This window comes from Piliocolobus tephrosceles, chromosome 2, assembly GCF_002776525.5.
Source record: "Piliocolobus tephrosceles isolate RC106 chromosome 2, ASM277652v3, whole genome shotgun sequence".
Classification (NCBI taxonomy): domain Eukaryota; kingdom Metazoa; phylum Chordata; class Mammalia; order Primates; family Cercopithecidae; genus Piliocolobus; species Piliocolobus tephrosceles.
The window spans coordinates 130,617,071-130,642,178 of NC_045435.1; the positions used below are offsets into that span (position 1 = coordinate 130,617,071).

General features: G+C 35.0%; 1 protein-coding gene across 1 annotated transcript in view; it reads left to right on the plus strand.

Annotated features, from left to right (window-relative positions):
• The window catches only part of MED12L (mediator complex subunit 12L), a 345,920-nt gene that overhangs the window by 260,879 nt on the left and 59,933 nt on the right, over window positions 1–25,108 (plus strand). The window contains exons 17-29 of the mRNA XM_023232117.2: window positions 2,800–2,918; window positions 3,564–3,707; window positions 4,872–5,035; window positions 8,135–8,266; window positions 12,652–12,879; window positions 13,514–13,655; window positions 15,299–15,419; window positions 15,800–15,901; window positions 16,990–17,103; window positions 20,108–20,307; window positions 23,819–24,007; window positions 24,596–24,670; window positions 24,786–24,973. Of these exons, the coding sequence (XP_023087885.1) occupies window positions 2,800–2,918; window positions 3,564–3,707; window positions 4,872–5,035; window positions 8,135–8,266; window positions 12,652–12,879; window positions 13,514–13,655; window positions 15,299–15,419; window positions 15,800–15,901; window positions 16,990–17,103; window positions 20,108–20,307; window positions 23,819–24,007; window positions 24,596–24,670; window positions 24,786–24,973 (1,918 nt within the window). The remainder of the gene's footprint in view (window positions 1–2,799; window positions 2,919–3,563; window positions 3,708–4,871; window positions 5,036–8,134; window positions 8,267–12,651; window positions 12,880–13,513; window positions 13,656–15,298; window positions 15,420–15,799; window positions 15,902–16,989; window positions 17,104–20,107; window positions 20,308–23,818; window positions 24,008–24,595; window positions 24,671–24,785; window positions 24,974–25,108) is intronic.

The window sequence follows — 25,108 nt, forward strand, 5'->3', positions numbered from 1 at the left end:
GAAGTGCTTGGTACCAGAAGGGTTTTGGATTTTGAATATTTTCACATTTTTGAATATTTGCATATATAATGAGAAATCTTGGGGGTGAGACCCAAGTCTAAACATGAAACTCATTTATGTTTCATATATACTTTATACACATACCCTGAAAGTAATTTTATTTTTCTCTTAGGGATGCTTAATAAACTGTGTTGTGTGCCTACATTTTGACTGTGACCTGTCACATGAGATCAAGTGTGGAATTTTCTACTTATGACATTATGTCTACACTCAAAGTTTCAGATTTTGGAGAATTTCACATTTTGGATTCTCAGAATAGGGATCCTCAACCTTTGTCAGTAAACAGAAACATCATCTGTGGAACCACATAGTTGGGAGGGGATTTTTTACTTTCTTTCATTTTAGATAAAGTTCCTTAACCAGAAAGTTATTAATTTGGGATGTAGTGAGCTGCTTTCTTGTAAATAATCTTAAGTCACTAGTTAAAATTTAGTGTATACACCAGAAATTAACTAACTGTACTTCAGATTAATGGAAAGGATGCCCACTTTTTTCAGCAACATGAATACTGGTAGGGAAAACAGACCTCGTGTTAGCATGTATTTGATTTCTGGGAACACATGAAAATAACATTTTGAGGAACCAACTCATTAGGAGTGTTGTCAGATCAGCCAGGTCTTGCCTAGGTGAATTTATAACATAAAGTTCAAATAATATTTCCAGTTGAATGATCAAACTTCATTTTTCATTTGCATTGACCAGTTACCTTTTTTGGTTGTCAATGGTATATCTTTTGAAAATATTAGTGAAGTTTACTATGACAACCTTTAAAAGGCTAAAGTTCCAAGATTTAAAGATTTTTAAAAAGGAAAATCAAAATTAAGCAACAAAAGAGCAATAATATGTTATAAAAGCAAATTAACATAAGAAAGATGAGGAAAAATATACATTGACTATATTGTTACTCATGTACATATCATTAAAATAAGGTATTTCATTGAGAACCACCACTGATTTCTTAAGTTTTGCTGTTGAGTATAAATTGCTAAGAACCAATTACATTCTTTTAGATGAGCTTTTAAGAAGTTAGTGATAATGTAGATAAATGGAGTCTATTAGCATAAACAAATAAAAAGGTGCACTTAGGAATTTTTAGTAGTATCTATTTCTTTAAGTCTGTTGTTGTTGTTTATTTGTTTTGTCCTAGCAAGAACTGAATGAATACATTAATTTCACTTTTAAGGCATTTTGTACACAAGGCTGTTGATGTTAGCTCCTCAGTCTTGGATCAGAGATGTTAGTAAACGAAAAATTCAAAACTTGGATATTTTAAGCATGCTCATGACATGTGAGCAGCTACAGTGAAGGCAAAATTTCATATATAATTTGTACTTTTGAGAGTAGATATTGAAAAAATAATCAGGTTTAATGAATTTGTTAGTTCCTAATCTTTGCATTATATTTGGTGTTACTAGCCAAAAGTGGCACAAACTTGTAACTTATATTACCCCTGCACCTTTAAATTCTGATATACTCTGGCATCAAGGTTTCTTTGTTTAGGGAATTAGAAAAGAACCAGCCTTGTTGTATTTTGTTTTATTTTGTTTTTCACTCTAACCACTAATTCCTCATTGTTGAAAGAGAAGTCTTTTTTTTAATGTTATTGTTTAAGACCATTACATTTGCCATTAGCAAAATATTTTTGAGTTCAGTGAAATTTTGTTCATTTCTTGTGTCTTTAATAGAGAAATCTGTAAAGTGACATTTGTTCTCTGAAATTAAGCTTTTCTAAAGAAGAGGACAGTGTGAGGAGTAGAACTCTTGTCTTGGTAGCCTTTAACTGCTTAGAATCACAGTGCTAGAAATGACATTATCAATCATATATCCAACTTTTCCTTTTTGTTTTTAGACTTGTCTTTGTAAATACAAAATATTAAAGTATTTAAAAACAGAATTGAATTTATTTTTGGGTCTTATTCTTAGAACTGTTAAGAGTACCCCTATAATAAGCAATTTTTATTTTTTTATTGGAATTTTCTTCAAACCTCTTTATGCTAATTTGATAAATGTGGCACTTCTTCATTAACGTGGAGTGATTTAATTTTTTGCTACCATTAAAAAAGGAATCATGTAATTTCTTTTTAAAAAAATATTTTAAACTGCTTCAGAAAAGTAACAAGGTGAGTCTCCAAAGAAGATGCCAAGCAGGTGTTTGATTAAGTCAAAGTGAGCCCAGGAGATCTCCCCACCTTCATTGTTGATATAATTGTAGTTTAAAAGTTGTTTAGTGAGAAATGTTCATAAAGGCACTTTTTATGATGGCTAAAATCTGGAAACTACTCACTAGAATGGTTAAGTAAATGGTGTTACAGTCACACATTGGAATACTGTAAGTAAGTGAGAATTATTAGTTTTTAGAACAAATTAAAATTACCTCAGCAATATGAATCAATCTTAAAAGCATACTGTTGATTGCAAGATGCCAGATGTGGAAAGCTTATACTACACGATTTCCTTTATGTAAAGTTCCAGAGTAGGCAGTAGCGATCTAAGTTGTTAGATGTCAGGATTTTGATCTCCTAGGGAGGGAGAGGTGCCTAGAGAGGCCTGAGGGAGTTTCTGATATTCCATTCTGTTACTTTGTATTCAAGTCTTATTGTGTGAGTGTCTTTGTTTTATAGAAATTCATATAATTTGTGCACTTTTCTGTATGTATGCTGTACTTTAAAAAAAATCCATTAAAAATGTCAAGAGTTTCTATTAAATGGAAAATAATGGATCTGCTTTATGTTTATGTAGTTGGGGACGAAGGACAAAAAGCCAGGAAGAACAAACAAGAGACATTTCCAACACTGGAAACTGTGTTCACTAAACTCCAGCTTCTTTCGTATTTTGATCAGCATCAAGTGACGTCTCAGGTAGCCATTTAAAGCTGTTTTATTATGCATTTGCAGTATTCTAATTTTCTTAAAAATTTTTTTCATGCAGTGTATTTTCTCAGCCTTAATGGTTTTATACATATATTTTATAAACATACTTGGAAGTATCTCGGACTATTGAGTAGTTCTTTGTCAGGTTGCCTTCCTCAGAAGGATTAATTTTTACTATGTACATTTTTTTTTGTCCTTAAGATAATAATCAGTGACATATAAAGTAATAGCTAATGAAATAGGTTATTAGAATTTGGTCCTGTATTGCAATTGATGAGAAATCTGTTGATGATTGAAATAAAATACTATGAAATTGAGAAGAAAACACATCTGTTTTGCTTTACAAATCCATTGATATTCAAATGGATGTGTCTAAAATTAATGTAGTTCTACCACTAGAATACTTAAGATTTAGGTCTGAATGACAACTTTTTGTATCTTTTAAAATTATAGTTAATGAATAAATTGTTTTATTTGTACATAGTTTTATAGTTTCTATAGAAATATGTTTTGACTTTCATCAAAGTAGAATCATATATAAATTCAACTGTCGTAAAAAGTAAAAATGATTTATCTTAGTAAAAGATTATTTGGAATATTGGTCTTACAATATTTTTGCTTGTGTTTGCACAGATTTCTAACAATGTGCTAGAACAAATCACAAGCTTTGCATCGGGAACATCCTATCATCTCCCTTTGGCTCACCACATTCAGCTCATCTTTGATCTCATGGAGCCAGCACTGAACATCAATGGACTAATTGACTTCGCAATACAGGTGTCAAAGAGACCATGTTTCTCTTACTTTTAGGAAAGCAAATCCACCAGGCATTGTGCAATTTAAAGTGAGCCAATTAGCTGGGCACAGTGGCTTGTGTTTGTAATCCCAGCACTTTGCGAGGCCGAGGTAGGAGGATTGCTTGAATCTAGTAGTTTTAAACCAGCCTGAGCAACTTACTGAGACCCCATCTCCACAAAAAATTTAAAAAGTAGCTGGTTGCATGCCTGTAGTCCCAGCTACTTGGGAGGCTGAGGGCAGGAGACTCACTTAAGCCCAGGAGATCAAGGACACAATGAGCCATGATCATACAACTGCACTCAAGCCTGTGGGACAGAGCAAGGCCCTGTCTCGAAAGAAAGAAATAAAATTTAAAAAATAAAAATCAAATGAACCAATTGCTGTGCATTAACATTATTTTATGGACATAGTACATTTTTGAATAATTTAGACATGGTGAATTAACAGTCTTAAACTAACATTTTATTTATAGTCATGTTCATAGTTTTCAATTAAATAATTATAACTGGTGCCAAAATATATGCCATTTAAAAATGTGTGAGTTTTGAGTGCTTCTTCTGTTTTTTGTTTGTTTGTTTTCTTTTGGTCTTTTTTATTTTGTTTAAGGAAAGATGAAAGTTTATTTGCTCTTTATAATAGAGCATGTTTTAGATTAAGAGCCAAAACAAACCTTATAATTGGATTTGCCCCACTGTTATTTCTTATACACATTTGAGTTCATTATTTACTTCTGTTATTAGCAAACAGAAATAAGACTTGGTTTCCTTTATTTTGTTTATTTTATAGGAGATATTAAGTTTGTTAACAAAAGAAAAGCCAAATAACTTTCATTTTATTAAAAAGAGAAAGGGGAGAAAAGTGAGGGGTGGGATTTTCTAAAATTAGACAGTCCAGAACCTTGCACTGCCATACAGTTTCAGTACCTTATTTCAGCACTGGCTACTTCCTGGTTGTATACATCCTGATGTCTAGACAGAAGAACAACTTTATGAATTGGAAAAGGATTAAAAATTTAAAAAAGGTTAAATTCAGGGAATGTATTTGTAGTGGAATGAGTCAGTATATCTATGGTTTGTAAAAATAAGTGTTTTCTCCATTTGTTTTGGCACCTACATTTTTATTCAGTTTTTTCTCCTGTTATAGTTACTAAATGAACTGAGTGTTGTAGAAGCTGAACTGCTCCTAAAATCCTCCAGCCTGGCAGGAAGTTATACAACAGGACTGTGTGTCTGCATCGTGGCTGTTCTCAGGCGCTATCACAGTTGTCTGATCTTGAATCCTGATCAGACAGCCCAGGTGTTTGAAGGGTTGGTATACAGCATGTCATTGTTGTTTTTCCAAGCTTGGAATGTATAACTAGTGATGAAATATTATAGTAGTTTTAAAAGAAAAATAGTACTGATACCTGTTTTAATTAAAACATAGAAAACAGTCTTGCCAGAAAACATTGATCAAAAAGATCTGAGCATGTCAAGTATGTTCTTCCTAATAATGTGTGATTCCTTCCTCCCTTCCTCCTTGCCTTTCTTCCCTCTCCCTGGTTTCTAAGAGTACAAAGCCAGTCGTTTATAGCACTCTGTGGTTAATGTTAGCCAGCATCCTGCCATATTATGAATAGTGAATGCTGGAACTTTTTTATTCATGTAATTTCAGTTTATGTTTGCAGACTCAACATCAGATAAATTTTGCATACATTATCATCTTAGAAATTTGGTTCTTCAATTTCATTTCTTTGATTAAAGATATCTTTTGATAAGAATTAACCTAGAACAAATGATTCATTCTTGGTTGTAGGCTGGGGCTTATTCTACTAGTGAAGTTGGACTACGGAAATAGCTAGTATCACCCCCATTAAAGACTGAGGCTAAGAGCACCAAGTTAGTGTAATGAGCTCTCAAAGACCTACATAAGCCGCTTTTTATCCACTCTCCACTCCTTTTTCCAGGGCTTTTTATTTAAACACAGAAAGACAACTTGTTACTTCTTTCTCTTCAGTTTTTCCTTCTGAGCTCAAAAGAATCATGGGATTCTTTGGTTTTATAGTACCTTTTATTGTTTTAATCTAGCACATGTAATCAATTTATATGCTATTCTAGAATGATATAAGTTTAACAGTAGCTCTTCTGAGGAAGAAGAAATGCTACCTTTATTTGTATTAATTATGTGTTATGAAATGAAATCTGAAACATCCTAAAAACTTTAGAATATAAGAACATTTACATATTACAATTAAGGAAATAGAGAATTATTTAATAACTCAACTGCTGTATAGAATTTGAATTTAGTATTACTTTACAGCCCAAGAAATTGAGATTCAGGCCTGTTAAGTGTTTGGTGAATCACATAGCTAATAAATATCACAGATTTTAATAAAAAACTTTCGAACTGGAAGCTTATTCATGCTGTTTAATCTATGTTCTACTTTTAAAATAGTGTATTGAAACCCATTAGTTGGTCATGAAATGAATTGAATGGGTTGTGACAAGTCTTTTTGTTTTTGTTTTTGTATTGTTATTTTGAAATTGATTTCAGTATCATTTAGTTTGGCATTGAAAATTTTTATCCTATTAAATGTTCATGAAATCATATTTGACATCAACTTTGTTATAGTTTTACCTTATATTAGTAAGGATAAGTATTATTCTTAAGACTCTTATTTCACGTCTTTGTACTTATGTGAATGAGTACACTGGATCACGATGTGAAATGTTTTTCTTACTGCTGGCAAATCAAAGAAGTTGAGGAAGCACTCACTACTGTATGATGGATACCTAAACCTAACAGACTCTAATAAATGTTTATTTACTTTAGTCACAAAATAATTCTTTGCTTTATGGATAGTAACAGGATTTTGTTTAACTTTTATTTTAGAATAAGAAGGTACAAGTACAGGTTTATTACAAAGGTATACTGCATGGTGCTGAGGTTTTGGGGTATGATTGAAACCATCAGGAAGTGAGCATAGTACTCAGTAGGTAGTTTTGCAGACCTTTCCCCCTCTCTCTGTCTCCCCACTTCAGTAGTCCCCAGTGTCTGTTGTTCTCATCCTTATGTCCACGTGGACCTCATGTTTAGCTCCTGCTTACAGTGAGAATATGTGCTTGACTTTTTGATTCAGCATTAGTTTGCTTAGGATAATGGCCTTCAGCTGCATCTATGTTGCTGCAAAGAGCATGATTTTGTTCTTTTTTATGGCTGCATAGTTATTGGTTTGCTTGTTTATATAATTAACAGGTTGACTCATTACTTTCCTTCTTAATTATGTGACACTTTTGTTCTAATTGGCAGCTTTTCCCTGCTGCCAGGTAGTCCCATCTGTTGATATCAATTCACAGGGTGTGGAATACTACATTGCCATTTCCTCAAGAAGTCTCCTTGGTTCCACCTATGGTACTTGTGATTCCATTGTCCTTCTTGGCCTAGACATCCTATGCTCTCTCTACTTTGCCCTTTCGCCTGAATGGTAGAGAGGGGTTTGATCTGGGAGTCTGGAAACCTAAGCTGTCATCTTGCTTCTGCTAGAACTAGCTCTTTGCCTTTGAGCAAGTCACCCCACCTTTCTGCCTCTCTGAGCCTTCTTTATACAATAAGGATGATGAATCAGATAGTTTCTAAAGCTTTTTTCGTCTTTAATAATCTGTCATCTGTGACTCCATTAGTGTAATATAATGGCTGAGCCCTGTAACAAAATACAAGACGGTGATGGAATGAGATGCACAGATAGGTGAATGGACCACGAGTGTTTACATCTGTGGTTGTATGGTTTCTGTGTTTTATGGACTATGGACAAAGAGGCCTATAACTACAGGAGTTGTAGAGAATATAACAAAACAGAAGAGGCTTTATCTTCTTATATAAGATAAACTAAAATAAATTTCTTTCTAGTTTGTATACATAGGGGAATGTATACATGCGTAAGGGGAATGTGACTGCAAACGAAAAACTGCTTGTGCACTTGAAAATGGGTTTCCCAGATTGACTGCTTTGAAGAATTGCTCCTTTACAAAGGAGAACACTTGGGAATCTTTGCACACTGACTGCATTTGTGAATCTTTTTACTGAGGAGGCGGGGGCTCTCTACAACAGTTTTCCTTTTGTGTCTCAGTCACAGCAACTTAATTGGTGGATTCCTCCATACGTACCTTCTTTATGAAGGAATTTCTTTCATTGCTTTTGTTTCTTGTCGTCAGTGACATTTCTGAAGTTTTTTTTTACATCTACTATTTCAGTGTCATAATAGAAAAATTATATTGTACTGAGTTATTTACTATTCTATTTATTAGTTTCAACAATCCGATATCTTTTTTCTTACCCAAGTAATACATATTTTCCCTCTAAAAGAGTCAGATGATAACCCATATAGTAGCAAATATGTGTCTCATTTCTTCATATATTTTTCTCCTCAGGTTGTGTGGTGTGGTCAAGCATGTCGTAAACCCCTCAGAATGTTCTTCCCCTGAAAGATGCATCTTAGCCTACCTCTATGATCTCTATGTGTCATGTAGCCACCTCAGAAGTAAATTTGGAGACCTCTTCAGGTGAGTAGAAGAGACTCAAAAGGACAGAAATAGGATCATGCCTATGTTTGTTAGTGACCCTGGCAATATTGTCATCCTTTTGAATAATGAAAGCTAATTGCAATTGTCTCTATTAGGCAGTAATTTTGATATACTCAAGATTTGTTGAAACTGAATATTAAAATACACAGGGACAATACACGATAGATTATAATAATGTGTGATCATAGGTTTTTTTTTTTTTTTTCCTGATATTGAAATGATATTAGGTCATAAACTCTCTACCTTTGATTTTATTTCTTCAATGAATAAGGTATTTCTTAAGATTTTACATTCTCTATATGTTGTACAGACAATGAATTTTAGGTAAGTCCTACTGAAGTAATGATTATTTGATGTATCTTTCCATTTGAAGTTTAAAATTCAGTTTGGGTTATAAATCTAATAGATCAATGAGGCAGCTCTTTATATTTTGCTTTATTTGTATCTCTCGTGCTTTTGATATCCACCTTTTCTGAGCTGACTTTTTGCATTAGCTTTAATATCCTTTGGGCATTACAGTGTTTCATTTTTTATTTCCAGTGACTCATAGAAGGTTCTATAGCCCCATTCAATTTTCTAGAACTTTTTCATACTGTGTTTACTTTTCCTCTTTTTTACAAAAACAATTTGCTGTTTAGCAGATAACTTTTTCATGTGTTAATGAGTTTTTAAAAAATGACCAGTACCCTCACTGAATAACATTAAATCAATGTGCATTAAAAGTAGGAAACCTGGTTTCTATTACAGATTGTATTTGATTCAGGTTCAGCTTGATAAATGCTATCTAATGTTTCCTGGTATGAAAAAAATAGAACTGAATTAATCATAAAAAGGTACTGTAAATTCTGCAGTTAACCTACTTGCTATCTTAGATTAAAATTCATGACCTGATAATGATAGTGGTATTTGATTCCTGTCAATACATCTTATTGCTTAAGGAATATTTCATTGTTTAATGAGTACAGAAAATTGTATTTTTATAAATATTTTTATTTTCATAATACTCTTATCCAGAATTCATGTTGAATTATTTTTTGCTGTAACTATAACCTTTTATTACAAATTACTGTAAGTGTGAGAGACAGTATTCTGTACTTTGCTCTTGAAATCACCCCACTCAGAACATTCTTTCAGAGGTATTTGTATGCTGACTTCTTCACTCCGTTTGTCTTTCTGCTTCCATGGCCATTCCTATTTCAAATAGCATCCCCAGCTTCCTGTCATTCGTTGTATCTTAACACTTGCTACCCCTACAGGCAGCACTAGTGCTGGAAAGTAAATGCTTATTTAATGTTATTTTGAGGACAATTATTAACTACAGATGGGTAGGAGGAGAGTAGTAGAAGGTAATAACTAGCAAAACAAATTTGGAATCCAGAAGGAGGTAGAGAAAGGATGTTCAATTACCATTTTCTTTCCTTTGTCGTACCTCATATCCACTTTGTTTGTAAATTCTGTGAGCTCTGCCTTCCAAGCATCTCTAGAACCTGCCCGTTCTTCACCTTCTCTTTATCGCCATGGATACCTCTTGCTGCGACCATTGCAGAGCTCTTCTAACTGGTTTCCTTGCTTGCACCCTTAACTCTAAAACACAGTCTTAACATACCCACTAAAATGATCCTTTTAATACACGAATGATTCACAGGCTTTCAGTGACTTTTCGCCCACTCAGAATAAAATTCACTGTCCCTACATAGCCTTCAGGATCTTCAGGGTCCCATCTTCTCTTCCACCCCTTTCCCTCTGTTTATTCTGGTGACACAGACCTTTTTACTGATCAAACACTCTAAGAATGACCCATGGCAGAGCTTTTGCAATCTATCTTACATTGCTTGTGATACTTGTCCTCAGTTACTAGTGTGCCTCACTTCCACACTTCACTCATGACTGCCTCCCTGAGCACACCATTTTAAATAGCACCCCCATGTCATCATTCTGAACCTCAGCACTTGCTACCCCCCCATAGATTCTATATTTATTTATGGTCCGGCTCGTCCTTAAAATGTATGCTTCATGACAGCAGAAGCTTTTTCTATTTTTTTCACTGCTGTATCCCAGTGCCTAGAAGAGTATGTAGCTCTTAGTAGGCACTGAAAAAAATCTGTTGAATGATAGTTTTATCTAAAACAATTCGTATTTTTAATGGTATTAATAAAGTGTGAAAATATGTTATGAAATGGGTTAGGCTTCAAAATAATCCTTTGTGAAATATTTGAGTGGGTCTTAGGAAATAACTTTCCACGGAAATTATGTCACAATTTAAAAAATACTTACATTCTTCTCTTAGTTTACATAGATCTTTCTGTTTCAGCTTACATTTTTGAAAGAGCTTTCTCTTACATGATTCAGTTCTTACAGCAGCCCTTTTTTTTAATAGTGAACGTCCTCAGACAGCCCCAATAGCCTATTTGACCCTTAATACTCCTGCAGTGTGGTGCAAATAGGTTAAATGAAGTAATGCAAGTAACATGTGCTGGGTGTGGAGATTTAGGGTACCAGCACGCAGTGAATAGAGAAATTACTTAGGGTTCAGCAGAGTGGCACATCACGGTGATTGGCACCGTCTAAAGTTTCCTCTGTTTAAAAAATGAAAGAGAAATACAACTTTCTTGGGATATCTTGAAGTCAGAGAGCTATTTGTAGTTTGAGATGAAGAAAAATGGGCAAACAAAAGCTAGATACACAGGTATTTCTATCAGTGTACTGATAAAACAACTTTAATAATTTTATCTGAAACAAGATTGCTAAAAGTTGTATGAGAGGAATATGTTTTCTGAAACACCATTCACTCAGTTGCGTGAGAGGAGTATTTGGGGGAGATAACAACATTGGTCACCTCTACCACTGATTGAGCTGGTGCTGTGTGCCAAGCATTGTACTGGGTTATTTCTATCAAGAGCTTTAACTCTCACATCAACCTCAAGAAACTGAAAATGTCATGACTCTGAATTGCTCACTTGTATCCTTCAATGACAGCCAACACATTTTTAAAAATATAAGTTGTCTGCACAGAAAGAGAATGTAGAAGATTGTATTTGCTGCCATTTAGTAAATAACTTTAGTCCTCTTTCTTAGACTAGTGCTTCCCAAGCATTAGTCTTCCCAAGCATTCAGCACTTGATACATGTGCGAGATCTTGTTGCACATACAGACTCTATACACCTACAGTAGAGGTCCAGGATAGGATTCTTTATTTTTAACAAACACCACAAAAGTGATTCTCAAGGAATAGAGGTGAAACTACATTTTGCTAAACATTGAACTGAACTATCTCTGTTTTCTTAAACCTGTTGACAGTGGCAATAGTTTAGGATAGAGAGTCCTTATGACTTTTCATCTTTGAGGGACTCATTCCTGGCTACCGTTGATGCAAGTATGTAACAATATGGGGTTTATAAAAGAAGCTGTAGGTCACCACAAACCACGAATACATTTGCTGCCGGAAACTTAATCTATAAAACAGACTTTCTGATGCATAAAAGAGCTTTTGAATAGAGAAGGTGAATGTTGTTTATGAATTTGCTACCTACAGAAGGTAAGCACAAATGGATAAGTTTATATAGAACCTGAACTTTTAAATCACATCATTCTCTCAGTCTCATTCACAGAGCAGGTTTGGAGGAGATAGATTCTAATTCCTTTTATACTTCTAATAGTCTATATGTGATTCAGACATAACTCGCTGAAACATGAACTGTTTTCATATGATAGACCAGGCTCTTTAAAAATCTCTTAATGCTTCTGAGAAATACAACATGCTAAGTTTTTATGAATGATATAATAGTTTTTTCACTTCCCTAGAATTTGTGTATTATCCATATCCCCTTACTAGAATATAAGTTCCTTGAAGGCAAGGAATGTGCCTCTCTTCTTCACAGCTGTGCCACAGTTTCCAGAATAGTCTTGGCACACGAACTTCTACTGCTTACACTATACCAGAGGAATAGTTTTGTAGGATGTATAATTAAGAGTAACACACAATTTCCCTTATGTGTAATTGAATCCTTTTTTTTTTTAAGTAATAACACTTTTCAACAACTGTTAAGACACAGTTGTTGGAAGCCATAGTAATTTCTTTGATTTTTAAAGCATGTAAAATGTAGACCATATTTTGGAAATACTTAAGATTTGTAACCAAATACCTCATTTCTGTTTTGTTGTTCTGCCGACTTAGAAATTATTTACTGAGGAATGTGTACATTCCTAAGTACTTTGATTAACGCCGATTAGTAAGAAGTTCAAATTAAGAACTTATAATGTAAATCGTCTCTAGGAATGCATTACAGTTCTTGCCATTTAATATATCCTTAAGTAGTTATTCTACTTTTATTTTTCTGTTTTAACTTTTTTTCTTATAACCTCAGTAGTGCCTGTTCAAAAGTAAAGCAAACCATATATAATAATGTGATGCCTGCAAATTCGAACTTGCGTTGGGATCCAGACTTTATGATGGATTTTATTGAGAATCCCTCAGCCCGTAGCATCAACTACTCAATGCTGGGCAAGATCCTCAGTGACAATGCGGCCAATCGCTACAGCTTTGTCTGCAATACACTCATGAATGTATGTATGGGCCATCAGGATGCTGGCAGGTGAGATGGGTTACCCTGGAATTCATGATTAACCAAAGAGTTGTTGCCTTGGTGCTTCTTTGAAATTGGTGTCATTAGTAAGCGTCAGGACTCACATTTGGCCATCATTTGCTTTTTCTAAATCTTCTTTTTTTCCTTAATTTACCTCTGTACTATCTTATAATTTCCTTAACCTAAGAGACAGTGCTTTCTGATTTATTATGCTGGCATGAGATGTTTTCAATATGGCCAACAATTACATGATTTATTTTCAAAAACATAGAATAAAAATACAAATAAAAATGCCTATATTTTGAAAAAAAACTGTATTTGGGTCCACCTAAATTACGTAGTATCTATACATTTTTTGTTCCCCTTAAAAATGTAAATCGTAGCTCAGATTTATTCACGAAACTAAAAATATTCTAATTCATATATGTGCCGATTGTTGCTTAACAGCATTAATTGTCAAAAATATTTGAAGCCATTTTTATCTTCTCAAGGTTCTACTAAGTTATTTGACAAATGAATTATCTGTGAATCTAAGAAAATGACTTGTTTGATGTTAGTGAAATATATGTTAATTAAGTATATCACAGGTGAGTATTTCTCTTTTGTACAAGGTTACTTTCTATGTTTTCTTTTTATTTTCTAGGATTAACGACATAGCCAATTTCTCCTCCGAGCTTACGGCTTGCTGCACTGTTCTTAGTTCAGAATGGCTGGGGGTTCTGAAGGCTCTTTGTTGTTCTTCAAATCACGTGTGGGGGTTTAATGATGTACTTTGCACTGTAGATGTAAGTTTTCTTTTTCATTTAGAAATTGAACTGTGCAGTTAAATAATTAGTGGCTAATCTTTCTGCTTTTGGCTTTTATTTAATTGATTCAACTGAAATGTTATAAAATATCATTTCTTTCTCCAAAAGCAATAAACCACAATGACATTGCCATGGATTAAATACATGAAAAAAATAGAAATAAATAGAATGCATAGTTTAATCTGTAGCAGAGGGATCAAGAATTTCTTTGTTTCCTGAAATTTCCATTTAGTTGAGATTTCTTCCATATGGATGGTCTCTTCAGAGCTGTTTTTTCTTTTTACCAACTGCCCTGGGTTCCTCATAGCATGGGATATAATCTAACTAAAGCAGTTCACATTCTGAAGAGAACCATTTTGATATTTTTAAGTGCAAGGCACACTATACAAATAAAGGCTTTGTGGAGTTACGTAAGAATGTCCAGCTCTAGATTCTGAGGGTGTCCAGTGTTTTTTGGCAATTATGCCTGGAAGATGATAAAGAGATACCCCTCGTATATATCACTGACTTCCTTGGATGTCATGTTGCATCCATGATGTGTGTATTTCTTTAAAAATCTGTCTTGATTCTTTACTTCTCCTGTTGCCACTTATTGGAGTAGTCTTTGTCCTACATTAGTATCGCTTATGCATAGTTCTTTATACATTTTTATACCTGCCTCTCAGTTGAAGGTTTACTTCTGAATTCTGCTAATCAGGACTGGTTGGATAATCCTATTTCTACATCTTCATTATATGAAAACTTATGAATTTATGTGTATAGAATTCATAGATGTGGCCTGCTTTTCTGGACAGAAGAGACTTTCTTTAATATAGTTTCTTAATCTCTTAGTTGTTTTTTTAAAATTACACTTTACCTTTTGCTTCAATTTCTCATCTAAAAAATTGGAATTAATAATAGTGTGAACCTTATAGCGTTGTACTAATAAATAAGGTGATTTTTGCAAGTTACCCATAGTCTTTGGCATGTGGTACGAATCAGTATGAAGATTGCTATTGTAGTTGTTTTTCCTGTTATTTTCTGCCAAGGTCACATGAGATCTAGAAAGGTAAATTTTTCACTATGACTGAATTAATTTCCCCCTCTGTCTCTTTTTCTTCTTTTTAAATTTAAGAGTCAATTGGAAACTTTCAGAGTTGTTTTTAAAATGAGTTTTATCATATTAAAGAATCCTTAGTAGTTATCACTGAAAGGAACTCCCAAACCTTAATGAGGCTTGTTTTTCAACTAGGGGGGAGCCTCCTGGTTTTTCCCTGCCTTCTAATGGTCTGACTCTTAAATGATATATCTTGTTGCACTCTGCCAAAATGTTTTAATGATGTTACATCTTGTAGTGATTTCCTGATTTTGCGTTTTTGTTGTTTTGTTTTTCATTTGCATGTATGCAAGTCAAAGCTCAGTATTTTCTTACAGCATTGGAATGTGGGTAAACCTCATTCATTGTTTTATAAAATAGAAATAGGCCTAGAGGATAATCATCATGATATGTTGTCATTTCCTTCTGTTGGTTCATGTTGGGATTTGAGATCTTATTGGTATTACCTACAATCTCTTAGTTATTAATCTTAGATACTACTCACAAGGTTGTTAGGTATTAAAACCTGTCAATGTTTTTCTTGAAGGTGAGTGACCTTTCATTCCATGATTCATTAGCTACTTTCATTGCTATTCTGATAGCACGACAGTGTTTTTCCCTGGAGGACGTCGTGCAGCATGTCGCACTTCCCTCTCTTCTAGCGGCAGGTAAGGCAGCATCCAGGAACTTCAGTTGTTCTTTGATTGTTGTCTTGATGGAGTGGTTTCTAACACTAAAACACGGTGAAAGGAGTATTTGAGGGTATGTATATTGGAAAGTGGTGTAGTATCAAGGTAGATATAGTAGAATTGTAATAGTTGTTGTATACAAATTAACATGGATCACCATGAAAAAGGTGGGAAACTGCTATGTTACAGTCTGTTTTAAGGAAGCACTAAGATTTCTCAGAAAAATAGCCAGGGCCTCACTTTCTTACCATGAGGAAAATTTATTTAAATTATTCCAGGAAATTTAGCTTGATAGGAAACCTGAAGGACGTGTTCCCAAATGTGTTAGAAAACTTGCTTTTCCAATCCCCCTTTCCTAGCTTGTGGAGATGCGGACGCTGAGCCCGGGGCGAGAATGACATGCCGACTCCTGCTTCATCTCTTCCGAGCTCCCCAGGCCTGCTTCTTACCTCAAGCAACGGGTGAGCTGACTGCTGAAAAATCTGATTACCTTTTCATTGGTAGCTAAAGGTTCTAAAATGACCAAATAGGCTGTCCCTTTCTGTAATTGCCTTCTTAATTTTTTGGGCATGCCCTGGGGGTGATGAAGGGTAAGATGATACCATTCGTTGAGAGGGCTGTCAGCACCTTTAATCCGTGTAATATCAGGATGTATTGAGAAATACGAATCGAGTTAATAAGCAATAAAAATACCTCTGCTCTTAGGCCAAGTCATGCTGGTGGGCAGCATGGTCTTCTCACATACTGTGTGTGTTGGTTCTGAACCACACCACAGCAGCTTAGGGCAATGGTGATTTGATTTGTTTTATTTTATTTTATTTTATTTTTTATTTTTATTTATTTTATTTTATTTTATTTATTTATTTTTTTATTTTATTTTATTTTTTTCAGGACAGAGTCTCACTCTGTCGCCCAGTCTGGAGTACAGTGGTGTGATCTCGGCTCACTGCAATCTCTGCCTCCTGGGTTTAGGCAATTCTCCTGCCTCAGCCTATCAAGTAGCTGGGACTACAGGCATGCACCACCATGCCTGGCTAATTTTTGTATTTTTGGTAGAGATGGGGGTTTTACCATGTTGGCCGGGCTGTTCTTGAACTCCTGACCTCTTGATCCACCTGCCTCAGCCTCCCAAAGTCCTGGGATTACAGGCGTGAGCCACTGCACCCGGCCCTCATTTATTCTTGTACTAAGTAGAAGGAATCAAGTAAGAATTTTAGGGGCGTTGGTGAAGTCTTTTCCTAAAGATCATTTCCATATAGGTATGCATGTATCTGTGTGAGAATCGATACAAGTATGTGAAAGTCCTACTAATCTTGTTGATGTATCTCTGAGGAGGAACGACATTGTTTTAGTAAATAACAAGAAAAGGATAAGTGAGGAGTACTGGCAGTGTTTCTTAGTGAATCCATGAAGCATCAATTAAAGCAAACTAATGGCAATTAAGCACCCACAGTCTAACAGTGAAAGGCTGACTGCCTGTAAATAATTACAAAACATTACTAATGATGGTGATGAGACTGTTAAAGATTTGGATTTGTTGTTTTTGTAGGCAAACCTTTCCCCGGAATAAGATCATCTTGTGATAGACACCTCTTAGCCGCTGCTCACAACAGCATTGAAGTGGGAGCCGTGTTTGCTGTCTTAAAAGCAATTATGATGCTTGGTAAGATTATTCTGACCCTAAACTTCTTGGTTAATCACCAGAAGTGAAGGCAAAATAATTTATTTTCAGATTTAAATCTAGTAATATTATTGGAAATATGATATTGTTTGATCGCTTATTCTCCTGGAAAAATTAGTTGGTTTCTCTTAGACCAAATACATAAGACTCTGAAGATTCTGTCCCTTATCTACAGTGTCTCTGGAGGAACTTAACATATAATATTTTTTATGGTGTTTTAGTGGCATCATGTCTTATTCTGATGTAAAATAGGTCCTCAGACCCACAGGGTTGTTTTGCCTTCTTTGGTGGCAGAAATCACACTTTGTGAGAGACAGGGATGACTTGGTAATCTAAGTAAACATTTACATTTTATCCAGATTATGTTTCAGGAGCAGAACACCAGAAAGTCTGAGTTTTAATCTTAGTGTTTCTGCTTCTGTCATGACCCTGAACAAGTATATTTCCTTCTAACTTTGTTTTTTGATGACCCATGCAGTAGTTACAATGATGTTGATATTATTGATAAATCAATATTAAATTTCACAATACTTTTTTTCATTTAATTCATAATGTCCAAGATGTTCTTTACATCCTTATTTGTAAGTATTCTCCTGGAATAATAGCACTGCCTTTTCTCTTCATTTACAGGGTAATACATTAAAACATTATTCTATAAATCAGAAAGGGTTTGAATAATTAGAAAGTCTTGAATTCAGACTGCCTAATTCTAACTTTGGGTACCTTCTTTTGTCTTGACTCTTATGTTCAGAAGTAGCTCCCTTTCATTAGAACAGAAATTACTGAATGGATAGGAATTGCTTTAGATGAGTCCTAAATAACATGTTTCGGGCTATAATCTTGCCCTGCTTGGGAAATGTTATTTGGTGATGATGAGGAAGGATAACAGAATTTTCAAAAAACCATCTATCAAAACTTCACCTTAAGAAAGGATACACACACAGGCCTGTGAATTTTGTAGTAAACAGGGAAGGTAGAGCCACATCAAGGACCACAGCCTCCTCTGAGTGTAGGGGCTTATAGATTCATACAGCCAACATTAAATGCTCATTTCAGTGAGTAAAATTTCCCTACTGTAATCATATTTGCAGGGAAAGTCAGTTGGTCGGTTCTACTTAATAAATAAATGTAGGGACCATGAAGATAGGAACTGGCTTTTTGCCTGTGGTATTTCTAGTGCTCATCAGAGAAACTAGCAAAGAATGAGTTTTCAATACAATTATGTTGGAAGTGTGACTCTGTAAGTGACACACATGTTACTTGCAGAAACCAAAATGAGTACCTTCTAGACACTGGCCCCACGATTTGTAGGATTGGTCTAATCTCAAGTAAAATTTGCCCACCTCTTTACGTGATTTGGAGGATTCCCTGGGTCTAAGAAGTCAGGATCAGGTCAGTTTAATGTCAGCAGAGCTTTGAGCCAGGCGGGCACTAAACACTCAATGTATTCTATTGTCTATGCAATTGCAGAAGGTCTGGCACAGACTCTCATACCTTCTCTGTTATCCTAATATCTAAACTAAATGAGGATCTCCTATTATGGGGCTAGCAGATATGATTTTTTCTCTTTCTTTTCTTTTCCTTTCTTCTCTTATTTGCAGAAGCTGTAATTTATCCACCCTACCATGCCCTAACCAACTCTCAATTCCTATCCACCAGGATATATTTTGAGTTAGGGAGGTGGGACCATTATATCAAATTTGGTTTTTAATTTCTACAATTTAACAAGGTATAGAGGTAGTTGTTTACATCACCTAACGGTAGTGAAAGCATACTACATTTTGGTACTTTTAGAATTTAGTCATTTCTTTCAGCTCCTGAAGTGATCTATTGAATTAAATCCTGTGGGTAAAATGAAGTTGGTACTCTTTGTGTTTGTATTTTAATGAGAAACATATGATTATATATTGATAAATTGAAATTCATTATTTATTCCTCTCCTCCGCTTAAGATTTTGTAAGTAAATACTCATTAAGCCATTTTTCAGCAACGTCAAAACTTTTTCTTGGTTGACTTGTGGGTTTTAAAAGGCTTTTTCCATTAACTTGGGCATTGTTTTGCCCACTTACTGCAGGCAGTGAAGGCCTACTGTAAAAGCATGTGTTGGTTCCAGGAAATTTTCTTATCAAGGCCTATGATCCTGTGAGTAAACAGGCAAAAGTTTGAAGGCTGTGCTGTCATTTGGCAATCCTTATTTTGAATTTTTATTACTCTCTCACTTTTAAAATATGATAGTTATTTGTCTTTCATGGCTAGAGATTTCTTATTTCTAGCTATTCAAACATTCTGTTTAGTTTCTTTCCCAGAACTTTGTTATGAAGAAAACACTTTCCTTAGCTTCATTTCACTAAGTATACTAGAGGTTTATCAGGTGAGGTTTTCTTATTTGTATGTTACAGAGATGAAGGTAAAAAACAGGGGGTATTCAATGAATGCCCTACTTTTCAGGGCTTCCTTAGTATGCATTGCCCTTTTCCATTCCCAGGGAAATAAATCTCTCTTGTCAAGAAGTTGATAGTAAGGTGGGCTAAGGCAAAACTTTTCTCTTGACCTATGGATAGAAAATAAGTCATTGTAAGAGAAGAAATGGAAAAGGGACATCTAGAAGGGTGAGTAACCCATTTTTTCCTTGTCTATAAGTCAAATGAATTTGAATACATTCATGCTTGAAATATTGGTGAAACCAATGTTCTGTGATTATTTAGTGTGATTCATAATGGCCTTTCCAAGTTTGGTGAAACTATAATTATACAAACAAAGTAAGGATTGAGTCTTGAACTTGGTTTTTCTCCATTTCTGATAAAAACTTCTCTGGGTTCATGAATTTATTCTCTTGATCCATTCTCTCTATTCCTGAACAACTGGGTATTCAATAATAATAATATTCACATATTTTAAATCCCTGAAAGCTATCCTCATTTGCTCCTCAAATATTTGGCAATATTTTGAACTTCTGTGATTTTGCTTTTGTGATTCTATTACTTAGGAGATGCCAAAATTGGCAATAACAGTGTCAGCTCTTTAAAGAATGATGACTTCACCATGAGAGGTTTGCGATGTGATGGGAATGCTGATGATATCTGGACTGCCTCACAAAATCCAAAATCCTGTGGGAAAAGCATTTCCATTGAAACTGCCAATTTAAGAGAATACGCTAGATACGTACTAAGGACTATCTGTCAACAGGTATTCTAATTTAATTTGCCTTTTACTTTGAATACGTAACTCTTCTTTTGGAGAGAGCTGTTTACACTTGTAGGAAACTTGTGCATAGGTGGTCCTTTTTTTCTTGCTCACTTTATTTTGAAATAATTTTAAATTTGCTGAAAAGTTGCAAGAATTATTTTTAAAAAACTCATGTTCATCCTTTACACAGGTTTACTAATTTTTACATTTTGCTACATGTGCTTTGTAATTTGTATGTGGAGATGTGGGTGCATATACCTATTTTTTTCTGAATCATTCATTTATGAGTAGATTGTATATTCATTCTTTTGAATATTGCTTTATGTCATAACATAACCAAAATATAGCTATTAAACATCAGAAAATTTAGGTTTTGGTACAGTAATTTTTTCTCATCTATAGGCCACAGTTCGATTTTTTAATTGTCCCAGTATTGTTGGATTTGTCTGAGGTTTTCTGTAGATTAGCTTCAGATTATGCCAAGATATTACAGAAGTAATCTTGTGTTCTTTCAGGTAATCATGTCTGAAGGCATGTGATGTCCATTTGCACCTCAAGGGTGGTGTTAATTTTGATTAAGGTGTTTCCATTGTATAGTTTCAAGATTTCCCCACTGTATAGGTACTGATTTTCTCCTTGCAATAAGCAATCTTTGAGGAGATACTTTGAGACAGTGCAAATTTTCTTCTCCTCATCTAACTCCCCAGGTGTCATAAGCATTCATTTTCATTCTTGCCCAATCTAGTCTTTACTATGATGGTTGCAAAATGGTAATTTTTTTCCCCCTGCTCCTCCTCTCCCTTCATAATATCAGTCTGCGTCCTGTTTTAAGGAAGAGCCTGCCCTCCTCCCCTATTTATCTATTTATTAGCCATATGGGTTATAATATACTGTACTTTGTTATTTTCATGTTCAGACTGTCCCAGATTTGTCCAGCAGGAATCGATTCATCCTTTCTATCACATCATTTGACGTTTAAAAAATAGGTGGTATTTTCATAGTTTCTGGCCCATGTTGTACTTTCTGTGCCCCGGACCTGGAATCAACTATTCCTCCAAGGAGCCCTTGGTTCTGTTTAGCAGAGAATGGTACTTAGAAACCAAGATCTGGGTATTATGTATGCTCATGGTTATGGAGTATCATTAATTCTAGGACCCATTTGCAGACAAAGCTAGGAAGAAAAATACATCCATACACATAAATATATGTAAATATATATATTTATGAGGTCCTATTGATACCTTCAATTCCAATCCAACCCCACAAAGCATTTTCCCCTAATTCATATTAGTATCACCTTCTTCCATAGTAAGAATGCTGATTCCCAAAAACATCAACTTATTTAATTCTATAATACATCTGAAATAGTTTTACAATGGTACACATGGCCGGGCATGTTAAATGTGCTATCCAGTGCTTTGTCAAAAAATGATTAATTAGAATACAGTATCAAAAATGTACACTAGGTCAGGGTGCAGTGGATCAAGCCTGTAATCCCAGCACTTTGGGAGTCTGAGGCAGGTGGATCACTTGAGGCCAGGAGTTTGAGACCAGCCTGGCCAACATGATGCAACTCCATCTCTACTAAAAATACAAAAATAAGCCAGGTGTGGTGGCACATGCCTGTTATCCTGGCTCCTTGGGAGGCTGAGGCATGAGAATCGCTTGAACCTAGGAGGTGGAGGTTGCAGTGAGCCTACATTGCGCCACTGCACTCCAGGCTGGGTAAGAGAATAAGAGTGTGTCTCAAAGAAAGAAAGAAATGTAGCACACATACCACTAGGAAGAACAAACCTACCCAAAAGGAGTTGAAGATTCGTTTGCAATTCCACTTTCTCTAAGGGTTTAAAATATTGTGTTCAAAAATTATTGGTACTTTTCCCATCCCTTTGAATATATTCTTTATCTGAAATGGAACTAGGTTCATTTGGTTTTGCCTTAAGTTCCTTTCTTGCCCCCAGCTCTGTCTATAGAATAGCTTACTTCTAAAAATGAAACTATACAAAAAAGTATACTCAGAGATGTGTCTTCCCTCCCGTATCCCTCTTACCAGATGATCCAGTTTTATTATTTTTTGGTTTATTCTCCCTCCCATATATTTTTTTAGAAGTTATCTTTTCTTATACAAAAAAGTGACATACTTTATATATTATTTTATACTTTGCTATAGATGTCATACCGACTGGGTCATATTTTTGTATTTTACAGGCATGTTATAATTATGGTAAAAGTTATATAAGTATTGAGAGGCAATTGTGCATTGGTTCTGAACTGTGAGTGCATATTGGAATCGCCTGGGGCATTTAAAACAATTTGGATGTCTAAAAAATTACTGATACCTGGGTGCCACCACCTGAGTTTGATTTAGTTAGTCTGATGTGGGCCCTGGGTATGGAATTTTATAAAGATCCCAAGTAATTTTAGTGGACAGCCAGCATTGAGCCACTGGTATGGTGGTTAAGAAACAGACTTCACCCGAAATAGATCTGGGTTCAAATTGGGCTCTGTTACTGTTGATGATTCCTTACTTTATTTAGTATAATAATTTGCCTTTGAAAACAATGATAAAGAAAAGGCAATAGGAGTTTAAATTGCTAGAAACTCTTCAGAGGGTCATTAGCCCCATGCATCTATAGCCCCCCCCCACTCACACTAGACCCAGCAATTGCACTTCTATGAAATTACCCTGGCCGGGCGTGGTGGCTCAAGCCTATAATCCCAGCACTTTGGGAGGCCGAGACGGGCGGATCACGAGGTCAGGAGATCGAGACCATCCTGGCTAACACGGTGAAACCCCGTCTCTACTAAAAATACAAAAAACTAGCCGGGCAAGGTGGCGGCACCTGTAGTCCCAACTACTCGGGAGGCTGAGGCAGGAGAATGGCGTGAACCCGGGAGGCAGAGCTTGCAGTGAGCTGAGATCCGGCCACTGCACTCCAGCCTGGGTGACAGAGCGAGACTCGGTCTCAAAAAAAAAAGAAAGAAAGAAATTACCCTGACAGTTATTGTATAGAAAAGAGATGTGCATGAATACTTATTTATAATGATAACATTATTCATAATAGGATCAAAATGGAAGATAGTCTTCTAAATATTTGTTATACTATGTTCTATCTAGTCAGTGAGATAGTACAATGTTTTCCATGACAATTATGAAGAACGTATATCTGATAGAATCGTTACATAGCAAGTTAGAAAAAACTGTCACAAAATAGTACCTAGAGCAAGACCTCACTTTCCAGTTAAAAACATACTAATATTCTCTTTATTGTTTTTCTTTTTCTTTTTTCCCTTTAAAAAATGTTTTTAAGCAGAGTTCTACTTTGTATTCTTTAGAAGTCAAAATGCTAGAAATTTTGTTTTTAACATTTTTCTACCTACTTTATGTAATTTTTTAAATTGGAAAATTTCTGTCAGTTTTATGTTCAATTATGCACTGTGGATTTAGTACATATTGCATATATATACCAAAAGCGAGTGCCTGTCAATCTAATTGCCCTATTATTTTTAGGAATGGGTAGGAGAGCATTGCTTAAAAGAACCTGAAAGATTATGTACAGACAAAGAACTTATATTGGACCCTGTGCTTTCAAATATGCAAGCACAGAAATTACTGCAGCTTATCTGTTATCCTCATGGCATTAAAGAATGTACCGAGGGGGACAACCTGCAAAGACAGCACATTAAGCGTATTCTTCAGGTCAGTCGTATACAGATTATGTTTCTGTCATTTGACAAATTCTTTGTAATTATAAAAAGAGTTACTTTCTCTCTTTTTTTGTCCTTGCTAATTTGTGATTTCAATTAATTCTGATTTTTATTCCCCACATTTTCTGTGGAATTGACATACTTTATTTTTGGGTGGATATACATGCTGCAAATTGTATATAATCATCAAACAAATATTGCTATTTTAAGTCAGTATTGTATTTACATGAGAAATATGCTTCAGAGAGGGGCTATGTTAAATATATTATTAAATGAATATTGAAATCATTTTGGAATGGGATTGGTTAAATAGATTTTGAAAGGAGAAATGCTTATTTAGTTTCAGTGCATAGCTGAGTCAGGCACAATATTAACTAATTGGTAATTAATGTTTCTGTTTGTTGGTTTGTGTCACTACTGAATATATATGCAACAAGTCTGGGAACCTTTTGACTCATATGAATTCTTGTATTGTGTATGATTATTCTGCTCTTCCTTTAGAGAAGGAGTACTGTAAGGAATTACTGTATTTTAACACATTTGATACCCATAATGTTTTAATTCTTTCCATTTTTCCCAGAATCTTGAGCAGTGGACACTGAGGCAGTCCTGGTTAGAACTCCAGCTAATGATCAAACAGTGCTTGAAGGACCCTGTGAGTTTGTATTGAAAGCTTATCTCTGTATGAAATTTTATAAAAAGCAAAACACGTTGATGTTTGAGGATGAAGGAATACACATGTGTGCCAGTATTCTTATATCTAACTCTAGGGCTCTGGTTCTGTGGCCGAAATGAACAACTTACTGGACAATATTGCAAAGGCAACAATAGAGGTATTCCAGCAGTCTGCAGACCTAAATAATTCTTCTAATTCTGGCATGAGCCTCTTCAACCCAAACAGTATTGGAAGTGCTGATACAAGTAGCACAAGACAGAATGGAATAAAGACATTCCTAAGGTATTTTTGTGTGTTGTTTTATTGATCTGTCATGAATTTCTCACAAGTAACAGTAAATTTTGTGTAGCACAGTGATTTTTCTTTAAGTCCCAGGAATGTGAAGAACATAGTTACTTGTAAGTGGTGATTATCATT